This window comes from Dermacentor variabilis, chromosome 3 (genome assembly GCF_050947875.1).
Source record: "Dermacentor variabilis isolate Ectoservices chromosome 3, ASM5094787v1, whole genome shotgun sequence".
Lineage (NCBI taxonomy): Eukaryota > Metazoa > Arthropoda > Arachnida > Ixodida > Ixodidae > Dermacentor > Dermacentor variabilis.
In genome coordinates, this window is record NC_134570.1 from 202,571,741 (window position 1) to 202,591,026 (window position 19,286).

Here is a 19,286-nt window from a genome sequence, read left to right on the forward strand (position 1 = left end):
TCCGGCATCGCGAAAAATCAAGGAAAGGTTATTTGCTGCTGAATATGTCTGGCACAATCGCAAGAGCTCAAGGAAGCCATGACAGCGCGAAATAATCTTATTTTGGTGCAGTTAATTTCGCAAATATAAAACAATGAGTTAGTCGGCCATACGTTCTGGCAGTCTATGAAAAGTAGTGATATTGTAATAGTGAAATTTCTGAATGAAATGCAGCTATAATACCCAACCCGGAGGACCTTAGACTACCTGAGTGAATACCGACAATTTTCTCATTTCTAAACAATGTGAAATACAAAGACAGCCCGAAGTCCGTTGGGCAATACAATGAAGCATTATTTTATATTGTTAGGTTGTCGTGACAGTGAAAAATATAACCGCCAAGAAAACTAGTTAATTTTGGGATGAGACATTGAAAGGAAGTATGCATGAATTGCAAGCGTAGGAGTCATTCACATGCTTGTCCTTTTTGTGTTCATGTGAAATCAGTCATAGTTGGGCGATCTATAAAGCTCAGAATCTTTCAAAAACTCTACTTCAATTTCTTGGTAATTTCGTTGCTGATATTTCGCAAATGTGCTTCTTGTGTCAAAAATATTTACGTATGTTTCTATGCAAACAGAAAGACAATGACATGCTTAGTAATTGGACCTGGAACTAAATATATACCTAAAAAAGTTATGCCGCACAATTTTTTATCTTGTGTTTCGTAGCGCAACTGCCACCATCTCACCATTATCATTTGTATTTGTTTGCTAAACTCAACATATCTTGCAGATATTCATTGTACTTTCAATGTTGTACGAGGCCCACACTGACTCAAGGTTCCCCAAATTGAGATCGCACACTCCACAGCTTTTCTTAGACAAATGTGCGAAAGCATCCTAAAATAGCCTTCTGAGAAAATTGCAAATAAAGTGTGGAAATGTGGTTGATGTACAGAAAATCCCAGGATTGTAGCCGTTTTCATGGTCACCATTACTCTAGCTTTATCTTTATTTCTGTGGTCCTTCCTCTGCCATTCTGGGTCCTCCTTCGATTTCTCTAGCCGCCGCGAATTCATCCATAGCGCACACAAAGGAACACACGTGTCCAACCTCTAGCTGCTTTAGGAAGCTTGCACTGTACCTGTCTCTATTAAACTTCCGTCTTTTCTGGCACGTTGCGTTCTCCGCATCAGCGAGACCTCAAAACGTAAATAATAAGTCTTTGACAGCCGCGACTGCCGTGCGCGCGTCCCCGCTAACAAATAAAAGCAAAGCACATGGGTGCTAAAAAGAACTCCATAATGACTACTGAGACTACATAGATAAATAAAGTCGCAATCCGAAACCAGATCTTGTGCGAATACAGTTTGTTTTTATGTGGTGAAAACATAATAAAATGATCAAGACTAAACATGCTGCATACATAAATTCTGTCATGCGACAACTAAAACGAATTGAGTAAAAGTTCGAGAGATCGCTCTGACCAAGTGCTAGGTTTCTTTAAAGCTGTCGTGCGCTATCAAAAGAACCCGAAATCAGAAACTACGCTCTAAGAAAAATCCCTGGTAAAACGGCAGTAACTAGTCAGTTAGTCCTAACAAGGACGCTTTCGTCCCTCAAGGAACTAACTGCATGAATGTGCGTGCAGTGTGCAAATTTCGGAGAGTTAAGTGTTCAGTCCCTGGTCGGAAAGAGAGCGACGGGAGGACGACCGACAACAGTTACTCTCCATGCGCTTCGCTGTTTTCGTCCTTGTCGTGGAGTGATGCGGCAGAAACGGTATTGTCTATAAATCGTGAATAGTTCGAAGTTTGCGCATTGTCTATTGAACTACATGCAAAGCAGAAATTTGGCTCTTCGTGAAAAAATTACTTGACATTTAAAAACTGGAAGGTGAAGAGCCATACCCTTCGTTGCGCACACCATAAATGAGCGATACCCATCAAACGCGCAACTCATAGATAGACTGCTAGATTTTACTGGCCAATAGTACCTTAGTTCATTCAGTTCCAAGGAGATTACGAACTTAACTGAAGCGATGTGTAGCGCAAACGGGACAGACTAAGCGACCGAAAAGTTGTCCTTCTCTTCCGCCTTGGGTGCCCCGTTTGAGCTCGCTACACGTATACATCGCGTAGTGCCTCAGTTTGAGTCACCCTAAGAATACTCGGGCAGACTTCTCTACGCACTCGCTTATGGTTTCAAGTACATTCAACCTTAGACTCTCCCCGCACAGCGTACACGAAGTGCCGAGTCACATTTATACTGCCGCATCTGAGTTCCGATGCTGAACTTGTCTCAGTGTCCTGTCCCGTCAAGCGATTTGCCGTGGTGCAGTGGTTAGTGTACCTGACTTGTGAGCACGATGACCTGAGTTCCTATCCTACTCACAGCCACTTTTGTAGCTCAGTAACATTTTTATCAGGGTATAAATGCCTAATTTCTTTAATTCCACCTTGCGGAGCATCGAAATAATGACCGTTACTCCCTTGACGAGCATAGGAAAAGAGCAACTGTTAATCTTCGAATGAGTAATGGCATGGGGAGTAACCGTTCATCCCCCCGCACTTATCCCCTAAGGGGAGCAATGGCTGTGGCAGATCAGTTCCTCCACTAACGGAGTAACTTCAGTACCCCATTTCCTCATTTTCTTCTTAGAGTGCAGTTATTGCGGACGAAAAGAGGAGCCCACCTTAACCATTTACCTCTTCACTGGGTGAACTTGTGCACCGCAATGCAAACAACACACAATGCACAAACGATAACGCTGAGTGCAGTTGTCAATCCTCGAAATGTGATCCACGGGTGAAGACCTTGAGCTATTTATCCATGGTACACAACAGCCTAATCTGTGGGGCTCGCGTAAGCTAGAGACTGTATACCACTATTGGCGTGAGGCACGCAAGCTGATTAGGCAAGGTTCGTGCAGTATAGAATGGGCGACAACAGTCGATAAAGTTACGATAGATGAAAGTGGGTCTTGGGCCGAGCAATAACTTTGAAAGTGGTTTTAGCCGGTAAATAATGGTCCAGGGAAGTGATAACAGTGTACGCGTGCGAATATAATGGACAATTTATTTCCGTTCACAGCGGAAGTTCCACTAAAATGATGAACATGTAAATAAGAGAGAGAAAACTGTAATTATGTATCCTTTCTGGGGTCAATGTGGGCGGAAGAATAGCCCCACAGGAGCTCCCTTCCCCCAGCCGGCGGCTGGACCTTGAGTCTTGGCGGCGGCGGCGAGTTCGCTCTCCGGGCATGCGCTGAGCTGCACAGCCTCCCATTGCTCGGGTGTGGTCATTTTAAGTGTGGCGTTGTGTTTAATGGTGTGTGTCGCTGCGGGCCTTGCCCCAATTATGTAGCCAAGATCACCGCAAGACGCCCCACAGGCTTTGCATTGTGGTGGGCAATCATCTGGGTAAATGTGACTGTAGAGCGAAAATGTGGGGTATGTGCGTGTCTGCAATAATCGCCATATTGTAGACTAGTACTTATTGATGGACTTGTCTGTAGGCCGGTACTTCATTCTTGCCATACCTTAATGCCTGAGGACGTCACCTTACGTAACCATTCTGTCTTTCGCGTGGCCGCGAGAGGAGACGACTGCCTCGTCTTGAACCGGCTGGGCTGCGGGTCGTCAACTAGGTCGCTGCTCCGATGACGGGCGACGCGCCCGGTGAACGATTTCTCGGGCAGCGTTGTGTGCGGCTTCGTTCCCGGCGGGGCCCGAGTGACCCGGGGCCCAGATTAAAAGAACTCGGCGGCGACGGGTTGGAGATGTGGTTGAGAGTATGCGGTTTGCTCGCGATGAGGTGAGGCTTCTGGTGAAGTTGCGGAGAGCTGTCTTGTAGTCGCTAATGAGGCAAGATGCCATAGTCGTTGCGTAGACTAAAGCGATGGAGGTTTCTTCGCCCTCTTCGGATTGCGTACTGCCTGTAGAGCTGCTGGTGGTAGGGGTTTGGTTCGGCCCCGTGACCACATGTAGGGCCATGGCCACTAGTTTCGAGTACTCCGCATCGTCCGCGTAAGCTACATGTGGGGCCGCTCCGTATAACGCTTGTTGTCTCGCGCGGTCGGCATGCCGTCCTGCAGTGTAGACAGGGTGAATATTGCGTGGGATGGCGATGGTGAGGAATGCGTCTCGGACGTCCGAGGGCATGGGGACCTTGGATCCTGTCTGCGTAGCGTATTGGATGTTCACGTTGCAGAGGATTTGCCACCCAGCCTTTGCTTGTGAGAGCCGCTCGTAGTGTGCAATGCTCTGGGCCTCAGTTAAGTCATCAATGGTGTTATGTCAGCCCAATTCCGTCAGCTTCTGATTCGTCTTCGATTGCGGGAAGTGCTTGGCTTGCTTGTATGCTTTCTTTATAATGATGTTAATCTTGTGTTTTCGGCGTTGTAGAGGCATAGGAAGGGTGTGACGTACATGATGCGGCTGATAATAAAGGCTTGTAACGCTGGAGGCCTAAGGACACCCCATAGCCTGCGTGCATCGCCTGCTAGCCTCCAGGCTTCGCGTACAACACAAGCGTAAAAGCATAGATATCATCCAACGCCTCATCCACCAAGCTACTCAAACAGGAAGGCGCAGCTCTGTGCAACTCGGACCTTGAAGGACAGCTCGGGCCCGCGATGCGGCGGAGGGTCATGGCCTCACTGTCCCGAAGGGGGAGCGGCCCGCTGCACGCTAATCGCGCGCACGGACGAACCTCAAGGAGTTATATTCATCTATCCATCTCTCGCACTGCCACCAAAAACACGGGAATGAAAGAGGACGACCTTATACGATTGGTACAAGCATATAATTAAGGAACAAAAAGAACAACTGAAAAGTGGTCGTTCGCGGCACACTACGGCAGTGACAGTATAATGAAACAAAGGAACATTGTACCTTAGCAAGTGTTGCAGGAGCAAAGTGTAATAACGAACGACTGCAAATCTTTGTGATACTGCCAGAGACATGGTAATTTTGGGTACTTTTATGCTTTAATGTTTTAGTTCAAGAGTACAAGGCGTGACGCCTGCGACGATACTTTAAATTACAGCTTGCTCAGATGATGTTGTTAATGAATTAGTATCAGTAATATTTGCTCAGACAGTTTCTGAGAATTCTTATACGAAACATCAAAAAGATACGTCAGCGAAAACAAGTGAAAGTAATAATTTCTATAAGTGCTGCACGTAAAAAAAACAGAAATAGAAAACACATGCACCTGCTTCCCAGTTTTCAAGTTTTGTAACTCAGATCAGAAAAACAAATAATTTTCAACTTTTCTTGGCGTCAATACAAGCCATAATGTTGCCTATACAGTGCGGGAAAGCCGTAACTTCGCACGTGTGAATATCGGTAAGTTCCTATTGTACAGGAAACATTTGTTTTATCTATATGCTTACCCAACGAGAAAACTGTCTGTCCATCTCGTAAGACAACCTCTTTCAAGATAGTGCCCGCACCAGCGTGCGAATTCACCGTCGTGCTCCCTCTCGCTCTAACGCGAGCTACGCGGCGAGAAGACGAAGCACACGTAGTGTCAGCACTCGCCGCATTCAGCCCCCATTGCAGATCGCTTCTAAGATTGGAGCCCATGCGTCTCTCTCCTACGCGAACTCCGCGGCGAAAACACAGGGCACACGAGGCTGTCAGCAGTCGGCGCTCTCGGTCACCATCTCAGATCACTTTCAAGATACGGCCTCTGTGGCCCCACCAGACGCTGCCGCTGCCGGAGTCCGGTTAGTAACAGTTCCTAAACGGTTCGACGCCCATGAAAAAGTGGTTACAGAGCGACAACAGGTTATAATGATCGGAACGTCATCAGCGCACCTGGCACCACCTCTTGCACTAGTTTGCTTGCGTCATCAATTCACCTTGCGCCACAGTCAGCAGCAGTTCGTTTCACCGCAGCGCTGTCGCTTATGCTGGTCGGATCAAGCTTCGCAACATGGATAATCACACCGGGCTGCGTGGAGATGAGCAAGTGGCACAATGCTTACGCATACTTAGAAAACTCTCGGAGGACCTTCTGCTTATATTTTTACTCAATGCTATTACTCAATGCAGCAGACACCTGGTATGTTTGTCTTTTGCTGCATTGTTAAGGCTCGCGAAGCAATGGTTGTCAGGTCAGGGAGCATGCAGAAGCTTCCTCATAGTTTATTATTGCGTTCGATCCGCGTTTCTGTGCAAGCGAAATGGACTAGTGCGAGTTCAACTGGAGCTCGAGCCTCCAGGTGCATCTTTCTTTAGTTTCTGTACAGTGATGCACAGTAATGTGGAATGTTGCATAACATTGTACACTAATCAATAAGGGCAGTTTGACTGGCGGTGTCCAGAATGTAATAGATGAGACAGCTAGTCAAGTTTTAGTTGAAGGTCCGTCTCAATTCGATGGTGTGTATGTGAGTTAAAGCCCCACACGACGGTAAAGGTTACTCGTAATAATTTGTACCTACGCTTTCGAAACACTGATCGGTAAAAGCAACTCACGGTGGAAAAATACAGTTGCATTTGATATTTATCGAACCAAATTCCCAAATTGACACACACTCACGGCCATCTAGCGCTGTCTCAGAAATCATTAAAACAGCCGAGACCTCGGATCGGCTGACAAAAGTTATGCGCCTTTAATGCTGAACTCATTTAACATTTTGCCCCCTAGTCGACCAAACTGGACATTTTTTGACGTTTTAGTCAAGTGCTAGGAGCACTGGGGGCTAGCATCGACGATACCGCCTCTCGAAGTTTTATTGCTCGAAGACTCTCTGGTCTCCCAAGAATGGTCATATCTGACAAATAGTTAAAGTTCAGTAATTTCAGACGGTGCTAAAGATTTCTAGTAGAAGAAATCCAGCGCAAATGTTTACCAGTGCGTGGAAAATCTTTCGATCAAATTTCTATGGGCGTGGCTACAAGAAAGTTATACTAATCAAACGATGGTGACATTGCCCAAATAATAAATTTATTTTCCTAATTTCACAAAGAAAAATTACTACGAACCCTAAGGCGAGGTGTCCGTATTGGATGACTGGAAATTATTTAGGCAATAGTTAGCTCCTGCATGCATATTACTCCAAGCTCACCAACTCTGACCTCTGTGTAGCAACCCCCGCTGACCAGCGGTATAATAATTCGGAAGAGCTACCCCTTGCCATGTAGCGTTTTCATTGAAGGATATAATAACTGTTGATGTTACTTATATTCCAGTTAAAGCGGCCACTTGGCAATTTGGAATGGTAAAGTCTTGAATCGAACAGCAAGGATTGTTGTTAACTCAAGTAAATATGCTTCTAAGAGTAGTGCTTCCTGAAACCGTATTAGCGAGATAAAAATACAAAACATTTAGCTCAAGATGTTGGCAGATGGGGGACTATATTTGTACGCAGTAAGCAGCAAATATAACTTTAGTACCTAGGCCGATATTTCTCGGACGAATGCTCGTCGCCCCCCCGCCCCCCCCCCCCCAGTACTGTACAGGTACAACCTTTCTAATTTTCCCTCAATTTCTTTTCTTTCTTTACCTGCCGCGGTCGCTTAACGGCTATGGTGTTGCACAGCTAAGCACGAAGTCGTGGGATGAAATCCCGCCTGCGGCGGCCATGCTTCGATGGGGGAGAAATGTAAAAACGCCTGTGTCCCTCTCATTGGGGGTACGTTAAAGATCCCCTGGTATGGTATGATATTGTATGGTAAAATTTTATTGAGGTCCTGCCGATCGTGAGTCATCACGAAGCGGGCCGCTACCACGTGGGAACCGGAAGGCCAAGCCCCCCCTGGTGGTCAAAATATACGGAGTCCCCCACTACGGTGTGCCTCATAATCAAATCGTCGATTTGACACGTAGAACCATATAATTATTCATTATGATTTCAAGAATTAAGCACATTGTGTTGAACTCAACACATTTCAGCTGTTCTTTGTGGCGGTTTAGCAGTTTTCATAGGATACTTTCAAACGTGCAAAAGAAAAAAACAAGTGTAAGCGTTCATTCACTGCACTGGTGAGGACCCTTTACTCCTTGGAAAAGGTGCGTTCGACTGTCTTACCTAAAGCCTCTGAAAAAGTATAATAAAGTAGCGCCATTCTTTCACGTGTGCCGCTACCTCCACTCCCGTGCGTTTTATCAAAGGCTAATCAAGTTAGTTGATGTTCGATGCCCGCGGAGCATGTCCCCCTTGCCGGAGACATAGTCTTGCGCGATTCTCCCTCTAGGGCATGCCAGGGCACTCCGGTTTGGAGCGCCCCAGCAGGCACATTCTGACAGATGGAAAACTGAGAAAATTCCAGTTAAGGAGCCAGAAAAATATAGCGAGAGGTGAGTAACGGGATTTTCGTCTCGTCTGATCGTGCAAGAATACACACTACACTAATAGCCGATATAGAAAAAAGATTAGGTGACGCTTAAGCTTCGCCTTTAAGAGTGGAATGCGATAGCATTCAAATATCCCTGACTGCTACTCCCGCTGCCCGGCAACTGGCGCGTACGTAACCGTAATGTTTACCGGGAAACGCTCGCCGCGAACGCTATGTTCGAAGGCCTACTTTGTAGTAGAAACGCGACCTCTTGCGTAGGCGGCGATGCGGCGGGGGCGAGTTCCAGCTGTAGCAATTGCAAAGAACCTGGAACGCCGCTTCGTGGCCCCCAAGACACCCGCGCGCCGGCGTGCGCAAATGGCGGACGCCGCGGCCGGTCTGTGAATTGTCAAAATGCTGGAAAACGGCTTTCTTTGAGTTTTCACGCCACATAATTATGTTCTCTCCTATAGTCAAATTGCAATCCGAGAGCTATCATGTCTGTAGGTTGCGTATAAGTCGTAGTTTACGATTTTTCCACGTATTTGAGCTTGAGAAATTCAATTCAGTAAATTCCTTGCGTCACGTGGAGGGCCTGGGTACGCGTGGTCCGAAAATATTTTTCGCGAAAATATTTTTGACATCCGACTCCGACACCAGATTTTCTGCAACACTTGTTCCTTAACGCTGTGGCGTTAAAATTCTAGCACTGTGTTCAGACGCATGCCTTGATGCAGCTGTAATGGAACTGACACCTTAGATAGAGTTCTATTTTAGGCTGAGTATGCCTCAACAGCCTTGGGCCTAAACGAGCGCACACTGTCAGATAGAAACACCATGACATGCGCGGGACACATACAGAAAAAATGAAAATCGCCAAAACAAAATAGAGAATAAAACAATTATCTAAAAAGAGCGGTTAAAAATAGGAGTTGAGGCAAATATGGCCGCGCTATTCATTCATTCATTCATTCATTCATTCATTCATTCATTCAACTAACTTTACTGAATGCCCTGCAATTTGGTGGGGTGGGCCAGGACACCGCCTAGGTTTTGGCCAAGGGTTGTTGGCCCTTGGCCGCTGCCTCGGCTCGCTGGACGGCCCAGAGTTGGTGGCCGTGCTATGAACGGATGGATTATAGGTGATCGGCAAACGGGTCCTGGGACAAAAAGCACGCATCTCAGGATAAGAATTATCAGAACATTTGGCGGCTTTTGCATGAGACACTCGAAATTGTAGTGACGTCAATTAGTGGTCACAATAAAGGAAGTCACATGCAACTTGATGAAGAAACTGCATGTTACGCACGAGTCGTCTGACATATAGGGTCTTTGAGGAGAGAATAATAGTTATGTAAATAACGGCGACCAATATATTTACCACAAGGGACGCCTTCGAACTTACGCTGTAGATTTACGATTTGATTAGAATAGCTAACCGAGACGTTATTCCATGCTGCTGACGCGAACTCGAGACACGGTCTCACGAGAGCACAGTTAAGAGTGCGCAGACACTCGTATCGACGAAATGTTTTAATTAAAGTAGAAATAACACGTATATGTCTCACTGCGCGCAAATCAAATGAAGACACGCGCAACTAGAAATCGAGGCTTCTGTCCACAACAACACCAAGGCCTCGTACATAGGCAGCACGAGATAGGTTTTTTTAAGTAAGAGTACAATTAAACATAACTGTGTCGTGTTTCCTAGTGACATACAAAACGGTAGTTTTCTTGGTGTTCAAATTAAGCCTATTCATCAAGCAGAATTTCTCTACGTTGCTAATGCGAGCTTGCAAACGGCAGCAGTTCTCTGAGTTCTCAATCTTACACAACATATTTAAATCGCCTGCAGAGAAAAAAGCCCTCGAGTTCATGACATATAACGGCAAATCATTTATATAAAGTAGAAAAAAATAACATGGGTCAAAAGTTGGAGCCCTGAGGCACTTCCTATGATGATACCAATTCGTCGGACACGCAGCCACACGCTCTTACCAGATTACGGCGGCTGCCAAGGCAGTTTTCGAGCCATTTGCTGTACTTGCTGTACTTCACAAAGGTACTTCATGGGAAACCGCGCCGAAAGGCTTAGTTATATCGGAGTAGATTGTGCTTACTTGACCACGATTAAACATGTGAGACCCACTGTATCCAAGAAAGGCGCATAAATTCGATTAAGCGGATCGCCCTTTAAAAAAAATGTATTGCAATAATGAGATATATTGTTTCAAATATGAATTCATGCGTTCGAACATTACCTTTTCAGAAACTTTTGCAAAACAATACATAAGTGACTACTGATTAGAAATTATTCACATCACATCCATTGACCAATTCAAATACAGTAACGACTACTGACAGCTTCTAACCGTAACACCATTCAGTGCGCGAAGATGGACAAATACGTCAAAGCACGGCGAGAAATATCAGCGCATTCTTTGTTTTTCAAGCTGCGAATTTCATCTACTCCTCTTGAAATGTATGGCTTAAGCTTTTGAATCGCCGATAAAACCCCATGTTCACTGACACGTACTTGAAGAAAAGAGCGCTACGAAGACGCGAACTAAAAGAGGAGCATGTACGACGGACAAGGCGCCTTGTCTGTCGTACATGTTCTTGTTTTAGTCCGCGTCTTCGTAGTGCTCTTTTCTTCAAGTATGCAAAACCAACTCGCCCACATGAAGCTTCTGCTGTCGCTGACACGTTCATACACTAAGCCATAGATTGTGTTTATCTAACCGCGGCTAAAAACCTGAGGCTCCAGTGTCCATGTCGGGGTTAGTGGTCATTCAGTACGCCAGGGGAGTACTGCAAAATGAAAGTACCCTAATTAAATATCAACGTCGATACGCTTACACCGGCTAAGAGCAATGCACACAAGTTAGCAACCGCCAATGACAGTGAAAGTTTTTCCCAGACGCGGTCAGCGTCACATGATAAAGCAGCTGGGCTGGGAACATGAGGCCGGCTAAAGTCAGAGAGAAGTCGCCGCTTTTAACGCCTGGAACACTGTTTCCAGAGACTCTAGAGAAGGCCACCTTGATTGTCCACGTGTGCTTCCACGGCTGCTATAGAAAGCTAGCTCTTTAGCGCTCCAGCGCAGCCTTGATGTGTCGTACCGTGCACTGTGGATTGGTGCAGGGCATTTACTATGGCTCGCTTGATTGTGTTTGTCCGGTGGCTTTGCATGTTTCGCAACGACATCTTGCTGCTGTAGTGGGTGCAAAAATATGGGCCACAGCCGTAAGAAGCTGTTTTCACTGCAGACCCCGCAGCTACCACTGGCTCTTGCAGCCGTAGTTTCCTTGTACACACCCTAGACGGCACTGTTGCAGCTGCCAGTAAGGAGGCAGAGGCGAAAAGATCAAGCTGCCGCTACTTTATTTTTCAAGAGCTTTAGTCGTAGAATACATTCACAATGCGGATTATCAGCCGAGGACGTTTGATTTTCAGACACTACGTGCTCTAACAAGCGTATTCTATTTCAATGCAGCCGATGGCTACACCCGAAGCGAAACTGTGGGCGCCATTTTTATTCAACGCGCCAAGCAAGCTCGTCGAATCTACTCAAAAATCATCGGTGTCAAAGCCAACGCTGACGGCTTCAAGAAAGAAGGTGAGAGAACTTAGACCGCGAAACATTCCTGTAGCATACAGGGGCGCGTTCAATCACGCTCTTATGACGGTGCTTGTTTGCACGGACACTCCTAATCCCTTACTTTCCAAAACACAGGAATTTCAGCATCACTATAAACAAAAGATAAAATTATTTTTATTGGAATAATTCCGAAAAAGGTGATCAAGCACTACAACTTTTCTCAAAAACAAACACTCCTCACGCACGTATTATTTTAATCATGGCATTCCCAGACTCCATTCTGTATCTAGAAATGGTGTACAGCAAGCGCCACTGATGTTGCGCAGCAGCGTTTGTCTTATCCTTTCCACTAAGTAACAGCCCACGTCGAAAGCCTGCAAGGCCAGTATCGGCTCGGGGAAAATTTTACGCATTTAAATGTGCCTTTCAACTTATTGACATATATAAGCTGGGAGTCTGCAATGAACATTACCACATATGTACACTCTAAGAAAAATCCCGCGGAAACGGGAGTAACCAGGCAGTTAGTCCTAAAAAGGGCGCTTGCGCCCCTCAAGGGACTAACTGCATAAATCTGCTTGCCGTGTGCAAATTTCCCAGAGAAATTGTTTAGTCCCTGGTCCGAAAGAGAGCAACAGGAGGACGAACGACAACAGTTACTCACAGCGGCTTTTCTTTTCGCTGTCGCTAATTGTTGCATGTAGACGCAACGTTACACTCTCCCCGCATAGCATACACAAAATGCCGAGTCACTTATACGGCCGCACCTGCATTTCGCTGCTTAATCTTGTCTCAATATCGTGTCCTGTCAACCGACCTGCTGTGGTGAAGGGCACAATGAAAGTCGCACAGAGAAAAGGCATCGTTAATACTGTGGGTAGAAATGTTGGTTTCATTATAGAGCGGTGGTAAGGATAGGCACCACACCAAAATGGGGTACCAGTACGGTTGTGTATCGAGTCCATCATAAACCTGTTTTAGGTGTAGTGTCATATTGTGCTCTACATTCTCTGACTATGCACAACAGGTGAACTTCGGGTTTATTGCTACTGTAATAAATATCATGAAAGAAAAAAAAACCTGCTGTGGTGAAGTTGTCAGAGTACCTGACTTGTGAGTTTGAGGACGTGTGTGGGAATCCCATTCTTGGTCACTTTTTCTTTCTTTCTTTCAGCTCAGTAATTTTCTTTATCAGGGTGTAAACGCCTAGCGTCATTAATTCCACCTTTGCGATGCATCGGAAATAATGGCTGTTACTCCCTTGAGGAGCATCGGAAAAGGGCATCTGTTGGTCCTAGAAGGAGTAGCCGCATGTGAAGTGACAGTTCATCCCCTCGCACTTACACCCTCAGGGGAGGAATCTTTGTGGCAGATCACTTTCTCCCCTAAAGGAGTAACCTCGATACCACATTTCCTCCTATTCTTCTTGGAGTGTAGCTATACGTAAAATTCTTAAAATTTGGACATCACTTAACTAACAATTTTTGAAAGTAGCTGTTAGGGACCTTTATATTATAAGCAGGGACAGAGCTGCATCAAGCTCACAAAGCCTATAAAAGGCATCGCCAGCGCTTCAAAAGTATGGAAACACAATATTATTAGCCGAATCAGTTACACGTAACATGTCATTCATGAAAACACGTTCACATCGACATCCTTGCATATTTATTGAACTCACACCCGCCGCGGTTGCTCAGTGGCTATGGTGTTAGGCTGCTGAGTAGAAGGTCGCGTGATCGAATCCCTGCCACGGCGGCCGCATTTTGATGCGGGCGAAATGCGAAAACACCAGTGTACTCAGATTTAGGTGCACGGTAAAGAACCCCAGGGGGTCGAAATTTCCGGAGTCCTCCTCTACGGCGTCCCTCATAATCAGAAAGTGGTTTTGGCACATAAAACCCCACAACTTATTTTACTGAACCTGCTCCAGACTGTAGTATTGTTGATGTACAGAGGTGAGAAACCCTACCTAGAGCGCGCGGGCCGGTGCTCTGCCGAGCACGGCAGCGCCATCTAACGTTAGCCGCTGGGTTGTTCACTGCGCACGCGCGGCAAAGGGAGACGGTTGCCTGGCCATCACCTCCGACTACAGTTCACGCGTTGTGCATTCTCTTCCTGCCGCCCGGCCCGCACTGCATGCCTATGTGGTTTTATTATGACCTAGTCCCGGCGGCCCGTGCAGCGCCGTACCGCCGCAGTTTTATGCATGTAACAAAGTGGCCAGGCAAGCAAGCGCGAGTGAGGGCGGGCGCACATAAAAAATGCGCGGTTACCCGCCATCACTCGCGCCTGCTTGCCTGGCCGCCCGGTTAAACGCGTACAACGCGGGGGTGCGGTGCGGCGCTGGCTGGCCTGAGAACGTCATATTAAGACCACGTAGGCCTGCAGCGCGGCCCAGGCTGCAGGAAGAGAACGCACAAAGTGTGAGCAGGCACCCGGCTGTTTGTTGCCACGCGCGCGAAGTGCACCTCTATCCTGAGCCCAGTGGCTAACGCTAGATGGCGCTGCCTTCCTCCGGTGAGCCCCCGCAGCGTGATATAGACAAGACTGCTCACCTCTATACTTGATAACAAACGCCCAGTTCAAGCTGACCAACAAATTCAGCTATAAGCAAGTAAAAAAGGCTTAGGTGAAAAGCGGGTTAACTTTGCTTGTGCTCCTCGAAAGAAGACAACGGTTGCGTAAGTGCACCGCTGGTCAGTAACCTGCGGAAATATCGAAACCGACAAAGGCCCCGGCAAGGCAAAATGCTCATTTCCCCGTCCTACAACGTTGAAGGGGGAATCAGTACGGTAAATCTTAGCTGAATTACATTTTATGGTAAAGGAAAGCAGAATAGGTGTCTTTGATTTTAACATTCAATGTAACAATAAATAAAATCAAGTCTTCTGTAATAAGTACTTCATTTAACAACAAAAAAAAGTGGCCGACGATAACTCTTCTTGAAAATGCGATCTTTGAGCACAGCTGCTCCCTTATTTGAACAACAGGCAACCCCATACAGAACACGCAGTGCCTATAGGAGGTGGTTCAGCGTTTCGAATTGGGCAGCACACACTGCGATCCGCCGCTATTGGGTCAGTGCTCCGGCGACGCGCCATCTTATAGTGAGTCACCGCGGTGGAGAGGGGGGTGGATGGAATGGATGTAAAACTTTATTCAGCTCCATCAGACGATTAGGAATTGTTGTTTAATGTTTCTTCTGAGGTCGGATGAGGAAACGGGTGGAGAACAGGGGTATTGAGTAGAGGCCACACACTCATTCACTCACAGACAGGCCTCAATGTGGCCCGCACAAGGTTCGGGTGGCAAGTAGCAGTAAGGGGACCAAACGCCATAACTCTCTTTCGAGTCACCCAAACGGCACTGCGCCAGGTAAGGGGAGGTATAGGGCAAGAGTGGAGTCTGGAAAATGACAGCCAGGCGCAATCACTGCCAGAGACGACAAATACCACTGAGAAATGTGCTCCGCAAACGGGGAAGCGAGAGACACGGCTGAATCGTACAGCCACTCGACACGGAGACGGAGGAACGGATAGGAGTGGATTACCTGGGTGGATGGATGGATGCTATGAGCATCCATCATTTGGAACGGGGTGGTGGCTCGCGCCACCAAGCTCTTGCTATTATACTGCCTAATGTCCTACCTAGGTTAAAGAAGAAAGAAGAAAAAAAGCTCCATAAACTCCCACAACCAAATTTTCTTACCCCTATTGCGAACTTTGCTTTTGTACGTCTCCGTTTTTTGTCGTTTCCCTAGTTTTCTTCCACCAATCCTCCAAACGCCTCTTCCTAATCCCTATTGCGGACATGTTTACTTTTCCACTGCTCTCGCTCAACTCATGGGCTTCAAGGAGGCGAGTGGTGCCTAAATCAACCGCTGGGCAGACGTCTTCAAATTCTAATAAAACATGCTCCTCGCTCGAGGCGGTAAGGAGCTACCCCGCCGGCACGCGGCCGTGCCGCGACAGCGGGAGAAGGGACGGCGAGGGCGGAGTGGACGGTAGCTACGAGAATCACAGCAACGGCGCTGCGCGGTGTAAGGGGGCGAAAGAAAAGGCGAGAACACGTGATCCGGCTCTGGAGCACAAGTGGAGAGCAAGGCTCGCACTGTGCGCGAGAGATGGCGCCAGGAGCGCACGGTGCTAGAGCAGCGCGCCGGTGCCGGCTGCGGAGCTGGTTGCGGTGAGACGATACAGCGAGACTGTCCACAAATATCCATCAGCTCTGTGGCACTGTAATTCTCGATTCTCCTCAGAATCCTGATCCTCCAAAGCCGCGGAGCGTACATGCAAAATATACAATGCGCAGGCAAATGCGCAATACCGTTGCTTCTTATGGAAAGATCATGTTCCAATGCACGATCAATAAAGCAGCGGCTAATTTGCCCGTTATGCGACTTACCCTGCTTGCTACATTGTGAACTGGCTTTTCTCGTTAGGAGGCGCATTTCGGTGAAGGCGAAGTGCAAAAATGGCCGTGTACCGTGCATGTAGTTCGCATGGGAGAACCACAGGTGGTTCCACAGGTGGTCGCCGCTTGCAAACATATTTGTGGTTCCTGCGCAGTGTTCCTGTGATCAGTGCGTTAGTTTTCAAAACATGTTGTTCAATCTCAGCAAGTCATAGAGCACTAAAACCAACAAGGCGAAAATTGGCTTATTACGGGCCAATGCCCTCCGAAGAAAGCCAACTAGCAACCCATATTGGCAAATTCGTACGAAAGTCGGTCCAATAATTGCCGCCTTGTTGAACGGCAGTGCCAATATTGTTTAGTGACTGTGTAATGTGGGCCAAGGTTGGACCTCTATCAGAATGGCCCAGCCAACATTCGCTCCACGCTGTTAACCTTAAGCCATCATTTGGCCAGGAATCAGAATGACACTGCCAATATTGGAACCACGCTGTTAATCTGAGGCCGTCATTGGGCCACGAACTGCCATTACGTTTCCAACGTTGGCCCGACCTGACGTGCCGCGTGGGATTGCATGAGAGAGAGCAGCGGGAAAAAAACAACAAATTCAATGTTGTATAAACTGTCTTGTATGGCGACAAGGACGGTGCCTGTTCCTAAGGGCTTAATTGGCTCAGTGCTCGCTGCACGTAGAGAAATGGCAGAGAACGGCGTCGTGACATTTCGGATCGTAGGGTGAAGCTGGCCGTCAATCACAGACACTGCGGCACCCGTGTCGACCAGCGCGTTAACGGCGATACCTTCGGGATAAACTTCAATCACGTTAGCAGAGAATAAACGAGGGCGTGAGCAGTTCGAGGAGATCGTAGTTCCTGCCTGCGGAACTGCACCTTTTAGTTCCTCTCCATAGCTGGAGGGCGGCGGACGATGGGGGACAGGGAACGTCGACGGATAGATGGAGACCGACGAGTGTTGAAGCTTTGGGGAACAGTGGAAGAAGGAGCGAAGTGCGGAGCTGGTAACGCATAGTGGGACTGGGAGTCAGGAGCATTCCCTTGTAGTGTCGGAGTATAGGAAGGATACCAACCCCGCCGGCGGCAGAACCATACCACGTGGCCAGCAAAGCCTCACGCGAAGCAGATCGGCCGATTTTCTTGGTTACGCCATGGATTGTCAACAGGGGCTAAGTAGGGGTGCACAATTCTGAGCTTGGCATATGGGTTGCGGAGGCGCGCAGAAACAGCTTCTAGGCAAGCAGTTCGCAGCAGCAGAAGGCTGGCGTAGAGGCCGCTTGTGGACGCGTAGCGCACAGTTTCAGGCAGAGGTATTGGCCCAGCGACGACGGCAGCGTACGTGAGCGAAACCGGCGCGGAAGGTGGCTAATTAGCGAGAGGTAGTGCGTTGCTGACTTGTTCATGTATGACCCGTCGGAACTCCGGGGACAAAGAGGACTCAGACGACTGGGTAGCAGGCAGCAGTAGCAGTGGGTGCGCGACTTCTTCTCGAACGAATCGCTTGATTTGGTCGACGAACAAAGAGATGGCGGTAACCACTCTGGAACTGTAGGTTACGGCCGAAACCGTGTCGCCGGCGCGGCAACTCGGCGCGTAGTAAGGCTTTGGTTGAGGAGCTCATCGTATCTCTGGCACAGAGTAATAAACTCGTCAACCGTTTGAGGATTTTTCGCCAAGAGTATTTGGCAAGCGTCATACTGTATGCCGTTCAGGACATTCTTTATCTTTTCAGCGTCGGGCACTGTGGGATTAATCGCCAGCAAAGGTCAACAATGTATTCAATGTGGCTGGTGAAGTTTTCACTCTTTTGCTGAGCACCAGCACGCAAGCGGTGTTTTGCGCGAAGCTTGCTCACAACAGGGCGACCGAAAACTTCTTTGAAACAATTCGTAAATGCGGTCCAGCTGGAAAGGTTGGATTCATGATTCTGGAACTAAAGATTAGCGACTTCAGAAAGGTAAAAGATGATGGTAGTCAGTTTAGCTGTGTCATCCCATTTGTTAACCGCACTCACGTGGTCATATGACACGAGCTAATCCTCCACATCATGGTCATCACAGCCGCTGAAGACTGGAAGACCTCGTTGGCGTAGAGCACCGGAACAGACGACAGGCGACGCCTGAGCAGGATAGGGCTGCGCGGTGGCCTGAAGCATGGCAGAAATGGCAGGGAGCGTCTGGATGCGGAGTTACACGTTTGTAAAGGGCCCAGCATGGCGTCGAAATGTCAACAGGCGTTATAGTTTAATTGATGACACCTTCAGATACTGAAGCACCATAGCGAGAGGTCGCACAAGTTAGGCAACGCAGTCACAAGGCTACCAACAACTCGTTGTCATCGTCATTCTCAAAGCAGTCCCTGCTCCTTGTTCTTCTCCAGTAGACTACTGAGAAGTAGTAGAACCCACACTTCGTGTTCGTCGGAGTGCGACGAGGTATTCACATAGCTCCCTCATTTGCTAACGTCTGCATCAGTTTTGCGTCATTACGACCCGACAGTCCCTACCGAGTTGCACACTGATGCCTGCGGTGTTGGCCTCGGCGGTGTACTTCAATCAATCAATCAAAAATTTTTTTTCCATCCACAAATTTGTTGTTATTTGGAAGACGAGGGCTCGAAAAAATGTGGATCTATTCACTTGAGAAGCTTCGAGCGCCCGTTTACATGACATACAGTGAGAGCGTGGAAATACAAAAAATGTGTGTACACGTTGAACAATGATAATTCCCTCAGTGTTTCATGACAATATATTCATCGATGCTTTATACAATTGTAACACTGCAAAAAAACATAATTCGGAAATCTGGAACAAAATCGCACACAATATGCAGCTTTCATACAAAAGAAATGGATCAATCGTTCGCAACAAAAAATGCCTGGATTGCATGGTGCCCAGTTGTTTCTAATTTTATTCCGTATTGATGAAGTTCGTTTAACAGCTTTGGAAGCGTGTGACGAAGCATTTGTTTTGTTAACATAAGGCGTG

At 47.4% G+C, this 19,286-nt stretch overlaps 1 protein-coding gene across 1 annotated transcript in view; it reads left to right on the forward strand.

Annotated features, from left to right (window-relative positions):
- LOC142576596 (fatty acid synthase-like) overlaps nt 1-19,286 on the forward strand; it is a 192,089-nt gene that overhangs the window by 21,986 nt on the left and 150,817 nt on the right. Inside the window, exon 4 of the mRNA XM_075686790.1 lies at nt 11,769-11,891. Within this exon, the coding sequence (XP_075542905.1) occupies nt 11,769-11,891 (123 nt within the window). The remainder of the gene's footprint in view (nt 1-11,768; nt 11,892-19,286) is intronic.